This window comes from Dryobates pubescens, chromosome 18 (genome assembly GCF_014839835.1).
Source record: "Dryobates pubescens isolate bDryPub1 chromosome 18, bDryPub1.pri, whole genome shotgun sequence".
NCBI lineage: Eukaryota > Metazoa > Chordata > Aves > Piciformes > Picidae > Dryobates > Dryobates pubescens.
In genome coordinates, this window is record NC_071629.1 from 16712449 (window position 1) to 16727947 (window position 15499).

General features: G+C 64.3%; 2 protein-coding genes across 2 annotated transcripts; one reads left to right on the forward strand and one right to left on the reverse strand.

The window, feature by feature from the left end:
* Positions 1-1074: 1074 nt before the first annotated feature.
* Positions 1075-8672, reverse strand: XPNPEP2 (X-prolyl aminopeptidase 2). Its single transcript, XM_054169817.1, has 22 exons — positions 8375-8672; positions 7979-8110; positions 5923-5996; positions 5700-5810; positions 5548-5611; positions 5170-5274; positions 4964-5050; positions 4735-4881; positions 4545-4646; positions 4352-4433; positions 3781-3976; positions 3539-3628; positions 3333-3442; positions 3166-3243; positions 3020-3091; positions 2809-2869; positions 2582-2651; positions 2371-2475; positions 2060-2119; positions 1849-1925; positions 1653-1751; positions 1075-1287 (listed from the first exon to the last, which is right to left on the reverse strand). Exons 1-22 carry the CDS (start codon positions 8670-8672, stop codon positions 1075-1077), a joined length of 2433 nt encoding a protein of 810 aa, XP_054025792.1.
* A 2528-nt stretch (positions 8673-11200) lies between these two features.
* On the forward strand, positions 11201-12371 carry APLN (apelin). Its single transcript, XM_054169827.1, has 2 exons — positions 11201-11300; positions 12193-12371. The coding sequence occupies exons 1-2, from the start codon at positions 11237-11239 to the stop codon at positions 12369-12371; spliced, it is 243 nt and encodes an 80-aa protein (XP_054025802.1). The 5' UTR covers positions 11201-11236.
* The last annotated feature ends 3128 nt before the right edge of the window (positions 12372-15499 follow it).

Here is a 15499-nt window from a genome sequence, read left to right on the forward strand (position 1 = left end):
CCAGTGGGCATCGTGTCTCCACCATGCGAAGGATGATGGTCACCCAACCCCAGCGTGGTGGGGTTAGAAGGAACCTCTGGAGATCATCCAGTCCAAACCTGTTCAAGCAGGGCACCCACAGCAGCTTGCTCAGGATCACAATGGCCAGCTAGGGTTGGAAGCTCTTCAGGGAAGACTCCACAACCTCTCTGGGCAGCCTGCTCCAGGGCTCCAGCACCATCCCACAAAAGAAGTTTCTCCTCATGATCAAGTGAAACCTGGATTCCAGTTTGTACCTATTGCCCTTTCTCCTGTCACTGGGCACCACTAAGAAGAGTCCAGCCCCATCCTCTTGCCCCCCAACATTTGCTGAGCATTGCTCAGATCCCCTCTGGGGCTGCCCTTCTCCAGGCTCAACAGCCCCAGGGGCTCTCAGCCTTTGCTCTTCACAGAGATGCTCCAGGCCCCTCAGCATCTTTGGAGCCTCCCCTGGACTCTCCCCAGCAGTTCCCTGCCTCTCTGGAACTGGAAAGCCCAGAGCTAGAGCCAGTACTCCATCTGTGGCCTCACCAGGCAGAGTAGAGGGGGAGGAGAGCATCCCCAGACTTGCTGGCCGCTCTTCTTCGTACACCCCTATCCTTCTGCCCTGCCTGCTCTCTGTGCCTGCTTGTTCTCCCTGCCCCTTGGTCCAGAATATCTCACGTCCCCTACAGGTCTTCCTGGCTGGACAGCTCTTGTCTGAAGGCAAGCAGGTCCAATGGTTGGACTTGATGACCTTAAAGGTCCCTTCTAACCCAAACAACTCCATGATTCTAGGAACTGAAATCCTTCCCCAGCCTCCTCAGCCTTGGTGTTGACTTGGCTGCCCAAGGACACAAGGTGGGTGACAGTTGCAGTGGTGGGGGCCACATGAGGCTGGATTCCAGCCCCACACCACCTGTGGGCAGACTGGCGACACTGGACACAGCAGGGCACAGGCACCTGCCCATGCTGTTGATGTTTAATCACAAAGGAGCAAAGAGAAACCAAGAAAGAGGAAGCGAGCAGCGGGCAGCAGAGATGGCGGTGGCAGGCAGGGCGGGGGCTGGCACGGGCTCAGGCCTGCAGTGCGGGCAGCAGCACCCCAAGCAGGGAGGCCAGGGCCAGCGTGCCCACCCTGGTGGTGGCAGCGTTGGTGGTGCCAGTGCCCAGGGGGAAGGGCTCAGTGTTCCTCCACAGCCACTTGTGCTCCTCATCCAGCTGCTGCCGCAGCAGCTCCGGCCCCACTCGTGCCCGGATGGTCTCATAGTAGGCATTTAGGTACTGGATCTGCAGCCAGGCACCGTGGGGAGCTGTAGGGGGCTGCCCTGGCACCTGCCCCCATCACTGCCTGCATCCCCATTGCCCCTGTTGGCCCTCCCCATCCAGCTACCCCACACCCCCATCACTGTCCTCATCTGCAGTCTCAGATGGGTCTGGCCTCAGGACTGGCCCCATCTGCAGACCCTCTCCATCCATACATCCAACCCTGCTCAGGCCTCATTTACCCACCCTGACCTCATGCCACAGCCCTGGTTTCCTGCTACCACCCCATTTCCACCTCCCCTGCCCCCTGTTCTCTCCCTTTACCCCAGCCACATGTGCTGGCCCCATGACCCTGCTCTGCCACCCTGCCCCAAGCACCCACCCAGTACCTGCTCTGGTGACAGGAGGCTGAGGTCAATGAGGTTGCGGTCATAGGGCACCAGGGACACCACCTCAAAGGTCAGGAAGGGCTTCTCCCCGGTCTGGTGCTGCCACAGAGAGGTGGCCTTGAGTGCCCCAGCTCTGCCCAGGGGATGCTCCCCACCCCAGCCCTGTACCACCCTCAGCCCAACCCCATGGTACTACCTTGGTTTGCGCTTCCACCACGAGGGCAACGTCCTCAATGCGGATCCCAAACTCGCCATCCTGGTAGTACCCAGGCTCTGGAGGACAGGAGAGTGCCTGGTGAGCCCCAAGCCCCAGCAATGCCCCCAGAGCATCCCACCCCACCCCAGAGGGGCTGGATCTGGCCCCTGGGTGGGGCTGAGTGCTGAATGCTGCAGCAGTGGGCACCTACCGATGGAGGTGAACATGCCAGCTGCCAGTGGCACATTGTTGGACTGGAAGCCCACAGGCCCTGTGAGGGACATGAAGTGGCTTACAGCTCCTGGGGACAGCGTGTGCCAGGTGGGCACCCCAGTAAGGACCGAGGTGTCACCCTGGCAAGGGCCATTGGATTATCCCAGCAAGGACTGTGGGGCCACCCCAGCAAGGACCACAGCACCCTGCAGGTAGCAAGAGGCTGTGAGAAGCCCCAGGCGAGCCCCTGTCCTTGTCTCTGTGCCCCGTGGCTCAGCCTCGTCCCCAGCGCTGGTGCCCAGCACCTACACTCATGGACAGAGAGGAAGTTGCCGATGCCGTGGCCGGTCCCGTGCCCGTAGTTGAGCCCCACCTCCCAGAGCGCCCGGCGGGCAAAGGACTCCACGTTTCTCCCTGGAGAGCGAGCAGATGGGGTGGGCTGGTGAGCCGGTGAGAGCCTCCTGCCATCCTCCTTGCCGTGGGAAGGGCTGAGCTACCCCGTGCCAGGCTCAGCACCCACCTGCCGTGCTGGGTGGGAAGACCAGGCGGGACAGGTCGATGCTGCCCATCAGCACACGGGTGTAGGCTTCCTGCCGGGGGGCATGGCAGAGCTGGGTGTGGTGGTGCCCTGTGCATCACCTCCCCAGCGCATCCAGCCCTGGCTGCGACCTTGGTGCTGGGCACTACAGAAGGGTTTTGGGCACCACAGCGGGGCTCTGGCTGGCACGGTGTGGGGTGGGCTGGTACCTTCTGGAGGGGGGTGGGCACACCCCAGTGCACTGTCCGGGTGATGTCGGTTGTTCCATCCCTAGAAAGGAGACGTGAGAGGGCATGATGCAGCCCTGGCACTGCCTTTGGGCACCCCCTTTGCTGGGGGCATGAGGAAGGACTAGGAGGCTGCACATTGTTGGAGGGGGCTGCACAGTGCCACGGGGGTCACACATTAAGGGCTACTCACAGATATTGTCCCCCTGTGTCTGCCAGGTACATCTCATCCACAGACAGCTTCCTGCTGCTCCCGTTGGAGGGGCTGCAAGGGCATGGGGAGATCAGAGCTGCCCACTCCCTACCCCTCTGCCCCCGCCAGTCCTGTCCTGGGCGTACCTGTAGTGTGCCAGTGCTGCGTTGAGCCCGCTGGCAGAGATGGACTGGAAGCTGGGTCCACGGCTGTGCTGCTGTGCCCTGGAAGGCAGCAGGGAGACAGGTGCTGGGGAGGGGCCCAGCCGCCCGGTGCCAGGCAGAGCTGGGGGGGGCACAGTGGCAGCACTGACTTGCGGAGCGCATCGATGTGCTGTGCCCCTGAAAACTCGTCCACCAGCCCCTGTGGGACCATCTTCTCCAGCCACAGCAGGTACTGGATGACAGCCACCGCGTCCCGAACCTGATGGCACCAAGAGAGGGGACATCAGCACCACCCCACTTCCTCTGCCTGCCCCCGGCTCCGGCTCAGGACTGCGGGGTTGGGGCCAGCCCTTACGTGGGCAGCTCGCAGCAGGTCCTGCTCCTTAGTGTTCTTCACAGCCTTGGCCAGCATGACAGGCGAGTAGCTCTCTTCCAGCAGCTTCTCCTGCAAGGGCACAAGGTGGGTGGCGTGGCTGGGCATGACCACCCACCCCTCGTACCTCCACAGCTCGGCGGCGTGGGGCCACCCCCGAGCCTGGTAGGACCCACGTCACCCACAACCAGGCTCAGCAACAGGGGTGCCAGCGGGTGCCCAACCTCAGGGATGACACCATAGAGGCCATAGTTGGTGTATTCGGTGCCCAGCCAGATGGTGACGGCGCCCTGGGCATAGCGGCAGAGGTGGGCACGCGCCTGCCCGTACCCCAGCAGCTCCACACAGAGGCTCCCCGGGCACTCTGCCTGCAGGGACTCCCTTGCCGACGCTGACAGCCGTGCCTCGTCCACGAACAGGCTGTGGGAGGGCATGGCATGGGGTGGGCACAGCCATGGCATTGGCATAGTACCCCCCCCACCCCCCCCCCCCAGCACTGCTGTGCAGAGGAGGGTGCTGGCTGGTGATGTGGATACTGGGCTGGGAATGGGGGTCAGCCTCAGGTAGTGCTGGAGGGAGGGGGCTGCACCCCATGTTGGGCTGGGGGAGGGGATGCTGGACCTGAGAAAGATGTAGGGCTTGGAGGGCACAGACGGTGGGAACTGGGCACTGCAGGACGTGGTGAGCTCAGGGCAAGGGGGCAGCTGGGCCAGGGGAGGGTCTCATGGGCGCTGGAAGGGCAGGTGGGTGCTGAACCTCATCCATGCCCCGGGGCCACAGGGAGATGCTCCCCACCTTATGTTGGTGTGGGTCAGCAGGGTGTAGGAGTAGAAGACAGGGTTGTAGGGGATGTCATCTCCACGGAGGTTGAAGAGCCCTGTCAGGAATGAGACCTCCGAGCCTGTGCCCACCGGCTGCCCTCCCACCTCCAGGGCTCACAGCCCACGGCACCCACCAAAGCACCCACCCTGGTACCACGGCTACTCACAGGCCGTTTCCTCCAGCCCCGACAGCAGCACGGCCGTGGGGCTCCGACTGTGCTGCTCCATCTGCTGCCTGATCCCTGCCACTTTCTCCTGCCAGCTGCTCCCTGGGAGGGCAGCGAGTGGCCAGCTCAGCTCGGGGCCCCCCACGGCCCCCAGGCTGGGGGCTGCCGAGGGGCAGGAGGGTGGTTGTACCTGTGAAGGCTGCCGGCAGGCTGTAAATCTCGCTGGAGGCTACGGGGGGTCTCTGGTCACCCCACACCTCGTCCACGAGGTTGGTCTCCAGGGGCAGCAGGGTCCTGCCTGAGCCCCGCAGAGCCTGGCTGTAGCTGTCCCAGGTGTCTGCAGGGGGAAGCAGCCCATGAGTGGGGGCACCTGGTAAAGCCAGCCCCCCGGGAGCTGCCCACCTGCTGACCAACCCTACCGATGGAGAAGAGGAAGGGGTCCAGGCTGACGATGCCCCCCTCGGGAACTGCCTCCACGATCCACAGCCCGATGGACTCAATCCAGGCTGCAGGAGAGATCTGTGTGACGCCGCAGGGACAAGCCACATCCCGACCCAAGCTGAGGCTGGGCAGTCTTGGGGGGACATGGCAGCCCCCCATTCCTCCTCCCCCCCCGCCCACTGACTTGTCCGCTGCAGCTCCCAGTTGCAGTCCAGCTGCCTCTCTGCCTGGGTCCAGTAGCGGCTGTCAGTCCACAGCGCAGCCTTGTCCTGTGTCACCACCACGGTGCCTGGGACAGGATTGGGGCCCAGCTGTCACCTCTCGCACTCTGCAGGCAGCGGTGGGGATCCCCAGAGATTCATGGCTTGGGAGGGACCTTAAAGATCATCTGTCTCCAACCCCTGCCATGGGCAGGGACACCTCCCACTAGAAGGGACCCCCAGCCCGAACTATGTGGAGCAGGACCGTGCCCTGTCCCGAGGATCCCCGATGGTGAGGAGCAGTGGGCAGCCAGGTGCTGTGCCCCCGAGCAGGGCCCGCAGGGTGATGAGGATGGCCCCACCTGCCGAGCCGGTGAAGCCGGTGAGCCAGCCCAGCCGCGCGTCCCGCTCGGCGATGTACTCACTCTGCAGCGGGGACAGAGCCCTGAGAGGTGGCCACGGGCACCGACTGCTGGAGCTGGTCCCTGGGACCACCGGCAGGCTGCCGCCTTACCATGTGGGCATCCGTGGAGGGCACGATGTAGGCATCAACTCTGCGGGCTCCCATGGTGGCACGCAGAGCAGCCAGCCGCGCCGTGGTGTTGGTGGCCGTAGGGGGCAGGTACTGGTGGCACAGGGGGACGTGGGTTAGGGGGTACCGGCCGCGGTGGTGGGGCTGAGAGCTGATCCCAGGCAGGATGTGCCAGGAGCAGGGAGGGTGGCACGGGCAGGCTCACCGGTGGGTCCGTGGAGCAGTCCCTGATGTCGGTCCTGGCAGAGGCAGCCTGGGATGGCTGGCCCACGGCAAAGCCTGGGGACATGGGGACACCGTGATGTTGGGGTCCTGCTGGCTCCTCGCTCCAGCCAGCTGTAGGGGCAGCTGTGACTCTCATCTCCAGCCACGGAGCCAGCCCAGCTTTGGGCCTTTTCACCAAAACCACTGCTTCCAGCCCCAGGAGCAGTGAGTGGAACCCAACCCATCACCCAGCTCAGGAGGAAGTAAAGGCACTGGGCAGAGCCAGCGCCCACGGCATGGTGAGGGATGGGTTCCAGGGCTCTGGTGGCATCATCACAAGGTGCAGCCAGTGCCTGCAGGGCTGGCAAAAGGCAGCCCTGAGCATCCCTGGGGCTGTGGGAGGACCTGGCTGGCAGGCAGAGATGCACCCCAGAGGGACTTGGCCTCTTCCCAGGGCTGCATCTGGTGCCACCACAGGCACTGCCTTTCCCTGAGCTCTCCATTGCCAGCAGCACCTGCCCTCAAGCTCTCCATCACCAGCCTGTGGGCTGGGACATGGTTCTTCAGCTGGGGCCAAGCACACCAGGCTGGGGTCTGCGTGGCAATGGGTCACCCTTGGCACGGTGTGGCCTTGGGCACTTGGTCCCTGTGCCCCTGGGAGATGCTCCTCACCTGCCACACCCCTAGAGCTCATCCTGGGGTTGAGGATTATCTCCCACCACTAAGAACAGCAGGGCTGGCACCCAGTGAGCCAACCCACCCTTGCTTCACCGAATGCTGGGGCTCAGACTGTGCCCAAATGCCCTGTGCAGGCCAGCCTGGTTCTGGGGCATCCCAGCAGGTCCCCAGCAAGCCCACCCACATCCCAACCCCCTGCGACATACCGTGGAGCAGGAGCAGCCAGGCTGTGACCCACTGCGGGGGGGACATGGCTGTGCTGGGTGTGCCTGCAGGAGCCGAGGGGACAGCTCCCCAGCGCCCGGGGTGGCAGATCCCTGCTCCTGTGCCTTTGCCCCAGGGGCAGAGGGATGACAGGGGTGTTGTTCCCAGCAGGGACGGGGTTGTTGTCCTCCCATGAGATCAAACAGCAAAGCCAGCACAAAGTCCAAAGATCCTCCCCCGGAGCCGAGGTGGGGCCGTGCCAGCTCAGCCTGGTGCCTGCCAGCTCCTAGGGGTGTGGGGTGTCCCCCCGGAGACACTGAGGGCTGCCCCCATGTGGGGTCCCCGGAGTGAGGGTGCCCAGTGGGTTACGCTGCTGAGGCCACCCAACCACCCTCCTCCACGGGGACAAAGAGCCGTGCAGAGCATCTTCCTGGGCACAGCTGGGGTGGTCCCCAACCGGTGCCCAGGGGCACCCTGAGGCCAGAGCTGGCAGAGAGCAGTGGTGGGGACAGGAGGGACCGCTGAAGTTCACAGCTGTCACAGGGAGGCAGAAATATCCTTCCTTCCATTGGGAAATGTTCCTCCTTCCCACGAGGAAGTGTCCTTCCTTCCACAAGGAAGTGTCCTTCCTTCCTGTAGGCAAATGTCCTTCATTCCCCTGGGGAAATCGCCTACCTTCCATGGGACCTCAACTGCAGCTGGGACGTGGCCCTTGGCTGGGGCAGCCAGAGCCCTGATGTCCCCCCACAATCCCCCCGACCCCGCCTTCGGCTCCTGCAGCCCCTGCCCACGGCCAGCCCCTGACTCCTCCATCCCGTCCCGGCTCATGGCACTGGCGCCGGGGTTCAGGGTGGCTGCTCTTGGTCTTGTCCCCTAGCCTGGAGAAGTCAGTGTCGCCATCACAGCAAAGACCAGCTATAGGCCTGTAGCTGGCACCTGGGCATCTACTGCAGCCCCTTTGGCCACCCTCTTGTCCCCACTGCGTCCCCGCCCCCGCCAGCCCCTGCCTGGGCTGCCGTGAGCAGCCGCAGTGCCAGCGCAGCGCCGTCCAGCTGTGACTGTCCAGCTGTTGGCTGTCACCAGGATCCTGCTCACCACGAGGTGGCACCAGGACCACGCTCTGCAGCCGCACGCACCCCTCTGTCCCTCTGTTCTGGTCCCTGTCCCCTGCCCACATGCAGCAGCAGCAGCAATCATTGGTGGCACTTCCACCACCCCGTTCCTGCCAGCGGGCAGGCTGAGGCCTGGCACACTCGCGTCACGGATGCTCCTTAAGCTGCCTGCGCCTGGTGTCACCTCCTGGTCATCTGCTCGAAGGGGGCAGTGGGGGAACCTCTGCTCCAGCAGGGGACAGGAGGCAGGGCACACACCAAGTGACACCGCAGCTGCCTGGCACTGCTGCGGCAGCCCAGGGCTGTGCGATGCGGTCGCTGCGGTGACACCTTGCTGCCATCCTGCACTTTAGTCAAACACCTTCATGATGCCAGTGCAGGGAACGTGCCCCTGGCAGTGCCCAGGACACCCCTGTCCCCTGGTTCCCCCACACCACACAGTGACAAGGCTGCCCCCACGCTCCCTTATCCCCAGCTCCGAGCTCAACGCTGCGGGGCCATCTTCAATGCCACCCCCCCGCGCCAGGGGCCGTCTCCTTCTGCGGGTCCAGCACCATCCTGGCTGCTGCTGCTCCTCCTCGCCCGGCAGCGGGGGGGGTGACAGCAGCCGTCCCCGGGGACCCGCGGGGCCGCGTGCCGCTCGGGCCAGCATCAACAGGACGAAGCTCATCGGCCACCGGCGCGTCCGGTGGGGCCCGGCCCTCCCGCGGGAGGTTTCCTCGAAGACGGGGGGGAGGAAGGCTCTGGCGGGGGACATCCTCCTTTTGTGGGCTATTGTTGGCCTTCCGTCACCTGCGAGGGCTGCAGGGTGACTCAGGCCGGGGGTGACGCGGCCGCAGGAATGCGGAAGGGAGCAGTGACACGGGGACGTGGCTGCCATCCTGTGCCAAGGCAAAGCCTCGGTGCCCAGCAGGTGGGGGGTGCCCTGGTGGGGTGGGCAGCTCAGAGCTCCCCAGAACCTGCCAGCTGCCTGCAGGGATGGGGGTGTGTGTGTGTTTCTCAAGCTCCTGGACCCTCCCCAAAAGGAGCACCCCACTTCGGGGTGCACAGAGCTGGTGGGGTTATGCTGCACTGTGCCAAGGGGGCACAGACAGCAGGGCTGGCACATGGGCATAGGGTGCCCTCCCACCATAGTGCCCACACTCATGTGCAACGTTGTGACACGGCCCCCATACATTGCCTGTAGCCCAAACTCATAGCCCCCATCCCCAATACAGCCCAAACTCACTCCCCTCACCCCCCTAAACAGCCTCATCTCACACACCCTGCACCCCATCTCAACCCTGTAGCCATCCTCATGGCTCAAGACACCATCACCCCCTCTGAGCTGTGGTTCCTCCATCACATGCTGTCTCTGCAGCTCCTCACCTCCTCTTCCCCTGCTCCATATTGAGGTCACTCCCGTGGCAGACACTGCTCCATGGCCTTCTCTAGTGAGTCCTTCCTGTGGGCTCCAGCTCTTCTCCAGCTGCTCCAACATGGACCTCTGTGGGCTGCAGTTCTTACCAGCTGCTCCAGCACGGGTCCCCTGTGGGGCCACAAGTCCTGCCAGCAAACCTGCTCCAGCATGGGCTCCTTTCTCCATGGAGCCACAGGTCCTGCCAGGAGTCTGCTGCAGCATAACCTTCCCATGGAGCCACAGCTTCCTTTGGACTTATCCACCTGCCCCACCGTGGACCCCAATGGGCTGCAGGTGAGTATCTGCTCCACCACAGACCCCCAATGGGCTGCAGGTGAGTATCTGCTCCACCACAGACCCCAATGGGCTGCAGGTGAGTATCTGCTCCACCACAGACCCCCAATGGGCTGCAGGTGAGTATCTGCTCCACCACAGACCTCCATGGGCTGCAGGTGAGTATCTGCTCCACCACAGACCCCCAATGGGCTGCAGGTGAGTATCTGCTCCACCACAGACCTCCATGGGGGCAGCCTGCCTCACCATGGTCTTCACGACTGGCTGCATGGGAATCTCTGCTCCAGTGCCTGGAGCACCTCCTCCCTTCTATCGCTGTTTTGGTGCTTGAAGAGCTGTTCCTCTCACACTCCCACTCCTCCTTCCAGCTGCAGTTGCTCAGCTTGCTGTTTTTTTCCTCTTTCTCCCACAATATCATCCCAGAGGAGCTGCCACCATCACTGACAGGCTCGTCCTTGACCAGTGTGTGGGGGGCTCTGTCCTGGAGCTGGTGGCATTTGCTTGATGGACATGGGGGGAAGCTTCTGGCAGCTTCTCACAGAAGCCACCCCTGCAGCATCCCCCACTACCAAAACCTGGCCACACAAACCCCAAGCAGACCTGTACCTACACCCCCCCACCTTGTCTGCCCACGCAGGGGACCCCTGTGCTGGATATGGAGGACTGGTGGGGGTCTTGGCACCTCCCACGATGTTGGAGGTGGGGGAATATTACAAACATGGTTCACTTCCCCAGCCCACCCCCCTCCCATCTGCAGAGGCTGAAGGGTGATGTCCTGGCAAAGTTCAGGGGCCCTGTGGCCTCCCCAGCACAGAGATCCCCAGGCTGTGAGGGACAAAGGGGCTTTTGTGCCCCCCCCCCCCCCCCTCCCCGCAATGGTTGGATGACCTAGGGGGCAGCAGGGTGGGTGGGCGACCCTTCTGCAGGCACTACCTGGCTTGGGGGGGATGGAGGGGAAGAGGCTGCCACAGGCAGTGGGCATGGGGGGGTGCCAGGAGAGCCACCTGCCCCCTTGGGTGCCAGGGAAAGGAGGGGTGGACTCGAAGGGGGGAGCCTGAGTCAAGCGGGGTGGAGGGTCCCAGGGTCTTGGAGCTGGGCTGGAAGGAGGCGTTGGAGCTTGAATAGGAGTGAAGTCCCAGAGTCAGGCTAGGATGGAGGGATTCCAGTGCCAGGATGGGAACAGGGTCCTGGCTGGAAGGGGGGTTCCAGGGCCAGGCTGGCTGCAGTGCTGGGATCTGGGGGCTAGGCTGGGTGTGGGGATCCCAGAGCCAGCCTGGGTTGGGGGTCCTGGGCCAGGCTGCGAAGGGGAGTATCCAGGATCCACGCTGGGAGTAGGTCCTGGATCCAGGCTGTGTAGAGGGTCCCAGGATCACCATCTGGGGGGTGGGGGGGGCCAGAGCCGTGGTGCTGGGGCCGTGCATGGGGGGAGATGGGGGATGCCCGGGAGAAGGATGCCAGTTGAGGGGACCTTCTGGGGAGGTGGCCCGGGGCGGGGCGGGGGCGGATCCCCCCCAGGGGCCCGGCAGCCACATGACGGGGCGGGCGGGGGCCGGGCCGGGCTCTCACCGCCTACAAATGAGGCTTCCCCGGCGCGGGGCCACCGCTGCCGCCCCCCCGCCGCCCCCGGTATGGCTGCGACGCGCTGGCTCCTGGCCCTGCTGCTGCTGCTCTGGCTCGCCCTGGCCGCCGCCGGTGAGTGTCGGGACCCCTGGACGGGGAAGACCGTGCTGGGGATCCCCCCGCCCGAGCCCACACCATTCCTCTCCTTTTCCTGGTGCCCTGTCTTTGGCCCCGCACCTCCTGGTGCCTGGCTGGCAGGGGGTACCACGGAGGGGACCCTGCCCCGGGGTGCTGCAGGGGGACCGGCACCCGGGGCTTCTGCCTCGGGGCTGGGAAGGACAAAGCGCTTTTTATGGCGCCAGCAGCCCCCCCTTCCCCATCGAGACCGGGGACCGGGCAGCAGTCACTGCCACTGGCAGCCGGGCACCATCTACCTGGCTCTAGGGGTGACAGCCCAGGGCAGCGCTGGCATGCCACGGGCACGACATGCTGCCCATGGCCGGGCTCGGTCCTTGCCCCAGGTCCGGCTCGACACATCGCTGCTGGGAGCAGTGCTGGTGGTGGTGGGAGCAGTGCTGGCACCGGAGCATCTCTACCAGGGGACCAAGGGGACCGGACAGGAGGTGGCTGGCAGGGCAAAGGCACTGTCCAGGGAGAGGGGCAAGGGGCCTGGGGGACATTGCCCATCACCGGCGTGGAGTGTCCCAAAGGAGAGGGACTTTGGGAAAGGCTGGGGCCCAAAGATTGTTGCTGGGCTGCTCTGTGCCCCGCGGTGAGGCTGGTGGCCACGCTCAGTAGCGGGTGGCCACGCTCAGCGTGGGGTGGCCACAGTCGGTGCAGGTGGCCTGGCCGCCTCGGCGCAGGAAGCACTCAGCCGCGAATGGCTCCTGTTGGGAGCAATTCAGGAAGCGGGCAGGGTGCCCGCCTTGGGCCGGGCGGTGGGAGGGGTGGGTAACCCCCATGGCATCCCCAGCCCGCATCCAGGATGGGAGAGACCTAGCTAACGCTCTTCCTGTACCCCCAGGGCCAGTGTGCCAGGCGCCAGACGGCAGCGATGCCCAGAATGGCCTCATCCGGACCCTGGTGCGGCCGCGGGGTGCGCGGCGCGGGGTTCTGCAGCGGCCGGCGGGCACACGGCGGTTCCGGCGGCCCCGGCCCCGACCCCGGCCCCGGCTCTCGCACAAGGGCCCGATGCCCTTCTGAGGCAGGTGAGGAGCAGCAGGACGTGGGACGCTGGGACTCGGGGGAGGTTGGCAGGAGGGATCTCAAACCGGTTCTGCTCTTGTTGCAGGGTTGGCACCAGCCGTGTAGCGATGCAGCTGCCACCGCCTGCGCCGTGCCTTAGCCTGCTCCGCTCCACTGGACTCGAGCGTGGTGCCCCACCTGTGAGTCCGCAGCTGGCATCACCTCCTCGCCTCTGCACCCGTCTCTGGTGGCCCTGGTGCCATGTCTGGCGCTGTGGGTGCCTCCCACCTCCCTCATCACCTCCTGGGGCTGGCTGGGAGTGGGTCACCCACGTAGCTCGTGGTGGGGCCGGGTGCTGCCGCCGTGCCTGTCCCCGTGGGTGCCCTCGGCATCAGCTTGCCAGGACCCATGGGTTTTTTCCAAAGCACTTTTTCAGGCAGAGGACCTTCTCTGCAGGGGTCTGCAAGCTCCCTGGGGCTCCTGCCCCGTCTCTGCCAGTCACCCCCATGCCAGGGTGGGCACGCAGCTTGTCCTGAGGGGGTCTATTTATTCCCTTGGTGCTAATCCATGGTGCGGCCCTCCCCAGCTGCAAATTCACTTCCTGGGGACCCCTGAGGCATGAGATGCCCAGCCCAGGGCACAGCGTGGGGCCCCTCTGCCCACTCCACACTGTGGGGCAGTGGGAGGCTGGGGGGCACTGGGATGTCAATGTCAAACACTTGCACATCCCAGAGTGGGGGCTCTTACTCCAAGTGCCACCGGGTCCTGTGCCTGTGCCTTTTGTGTCTGTAGAGATTTATTCTGTGTAAATATAACTTTATAACAAAGAGTTCTGGTGACAGCAGCCCTTCTTTTGGGGGTGTGGGCGCTGGGAAGGGCCTCTGGGGGGTCAAGGCAGCCCCTTCCCCTGCCTATTGCTGGCAGAGAAGATGCCCAGCAAGAAGAGCTGCAGCCTGGGAAACTCGGGAGAAGAGGGAAAAGCCAGGAAGGCAGTGCCCCCTGTGCTTGCACAGGGGCTAGGGGGTGCAGGAGGGGGCACTGGGGGGGGAGGGCACAGGAGTGCTGGGGCAGCAGGAGGCAAGGAGCTGGTGGACCCTCGGGCTGTGGAGCAAAGCCCTGGCCGGAAATGCTGTCCTGAGCCTCCCACTGTTAGCCCTGCCTGGGGTTTGTTTTCCTGCTCACCTGAATCCACCCCAAGATGGGCACCAGCTGCAGGATGAAGGGCTGAGTAGGCATAACCACGGGGAGGGGGTCATGCAGGGACACATTGTGCCCAGAGAAGGGGACATGAATGGGCCAACCCTGCCTGTTGTCCCCCTGGGCACCCATGGTGCCCTGCCTTGGGTGCTCCAGCAGCTCATCAGCCAAAATCTTTGCTGGAGTAATGGTTTGTGCAAGGGCATGTGGGGGCACCTGCCCTCTGACCACCATGCTGCCATTGTCATGGTTACTGGTGCCCAGCAGCACCCATGGATGCTGGGTGAAGCTAAGGGTGCAGCACCTGTCTGGCAGTGTGGTGCCAGGAAAGGGAGGAGGGTTTATGGCTGTCAGGATAGCATGGCAGCTGCTGAAGCTGTCTCTGCACTCTGGCCAGCACCTCACTGGATGCTCTGGTGCCCAGTGAAGGGCTGACAGCTGTGCCCCAGTGCTGCAGGGTGGTGGCCCAGTCCCAGACATGGCTCTTTGTGGTTCTGTTTCACCCTGCTGCCTTCAGTGGCTGCCAGATGCTCCCTTTTCCTCCACCATGTCTCCACAAGCCCTGGGCAGCTGTGCCCAGAGTTCCACACAGGAGCTGCTCTCGATGCCTGGTACCTGGCACCTCCCTGGTGCTTCCCTATCCTTAGTGTTCCTGCCCTGGTGAAACTGTCTCTGTTATTCCCTTCCTTGATGTCCCTGCCATGCCTGGTGTCATTGTTCCTGGCATTCCCCTCCCTGGTGTTCCTGTCCCCACAGGACCCTTGCAGGGGGGCAGTGGGTCAGGATGCAGTAGACTGGAGGTCCCAGCAGGAACCTTGCAGGCAGCTGGGGCCTGAGGTCTGCAAGGGGATGGGACCCTCCCTGTGCCCGGATGGCCAAGCCAGGCAGTGCCCATGTGGATCCTCCCCCAACCCCATGCTGTCCGCAGGAGCCTCCCTGGAGCAGCATCCCGGGCTGCGGGCAAGGGGTGCAGTGACTGGGGCAGGGGGGACACAAGCTGGGGGTTGCAGCACTGGCGGGGAGGGGGTTAAGGGGGCCCCCAGGAGCGGAAAAGCTGCAGCTGCGGGGCTGGGAGCGGAGCCCGAGCCCGAGAGAAGCTTCGGGGCTGGGCCCAGCTGGCCTCCATGAGCTCATCCTGCGGGATCGGCAGGGATGTGCTCCCGGCCACGCGGCAGGGACGGACACACCGAGCCGCGGCCGCGGTCCTGCCAGGGGTGCCAGCCCCGTCCCTGTCCTTGTGTTGTGGCTCCCACCCCATCAGCCTCCCGGGACTGGTGGCCACCAGCGCTGTGGTGGGGGCAGGATGTGGTGCCAGGGCCACAGATCCATGTGGCTGACTCCCAGCTCTGGGCAGCCTGGGGTGGTCCTGGAGGGGTAGCATAGTGCTTGAGTAAATCACGGAATGGGTGGGAAAGGGATCTTTCAAGCTCCTCCAGTCCAAGCCCCCTGCAGTCAGCAGAGACATCTGCAACAGCGCCACAACCAGCCTGACCTGCAGTGGTGCCAGGGATGGGGCATCTCCCACCTCTCTGGGCAGCCTGGGCCAGTGCCACCCTACAGAGCTGCTGCTGTTTGAACTGGGAGGGCTCTGCCACAGAATGTCAGCATGGTGGAGGGTGGAAGTGGCCTCTGGAGATCATCCAGTCCAACCCCCCTGCTCAAGGAGGGAACCCACAGCAGCCTGCCCAGAATCACAATGGCCATCTGGGTTTGGAAGCTCTCTCGAGAAGGAGACTCCACAACCTCTCTGGGCAGCCAGGGCCCCAGCACCCTCCCCCTGAAGAAGTTTCTCCTCCTGTTCAGGTGGAACCTCCTGGGTTCCAGTTTGTGCCCATTGCCCCTTGCCCTGTCACTGGGCACCACTTAAAAGAAACAGAGAACTGTAGCATTGTTTTGGTTGGGAAAGCCCTTCAAGGTTATCGAGTCCAACCACCAACCCAGCAGCACCC

Bases quoted from the DNA above. Each gene is read 5' to 3' on its own strand.
- XPNPEP2 (XM_054169817.1), bottom strand. From the start codon at position 8,672: ATGTCCCCCGCCAGAGCCTTCCTCCCCCCCGTCTTCGAGGAAACCTCC. The intron at 2,870-3,019 runs GTGAGTAGCCCT...TCTCCTTTCTAG, and splicing joins GACACAGGGGGACAATATCT to GGATGGAACAACCGACATCA. The intron at 2,476-2,581 runs GTGGGTGCTGAG...CTCGCTCTCCAG, and splicing joins CTTCCCACCCAGCACGGCAG to GGAGAAACGTGGAGTCCTTT.
- APLN (XM_054169827.1), top strand. From the start codon at position 11,237: ATGGCTGCGACGCGCTGGCTCCTGGCCCTGCTGCTGCTGCTCTGGCTC. The intron at 11,301-12,192 runs GTGAGTGTCGGG...CTGTACCCCCAG, and splicing joins GCTCGCCCTGGCCGCCGCCG to GGCCAGTGTGCCAGGCGCCA.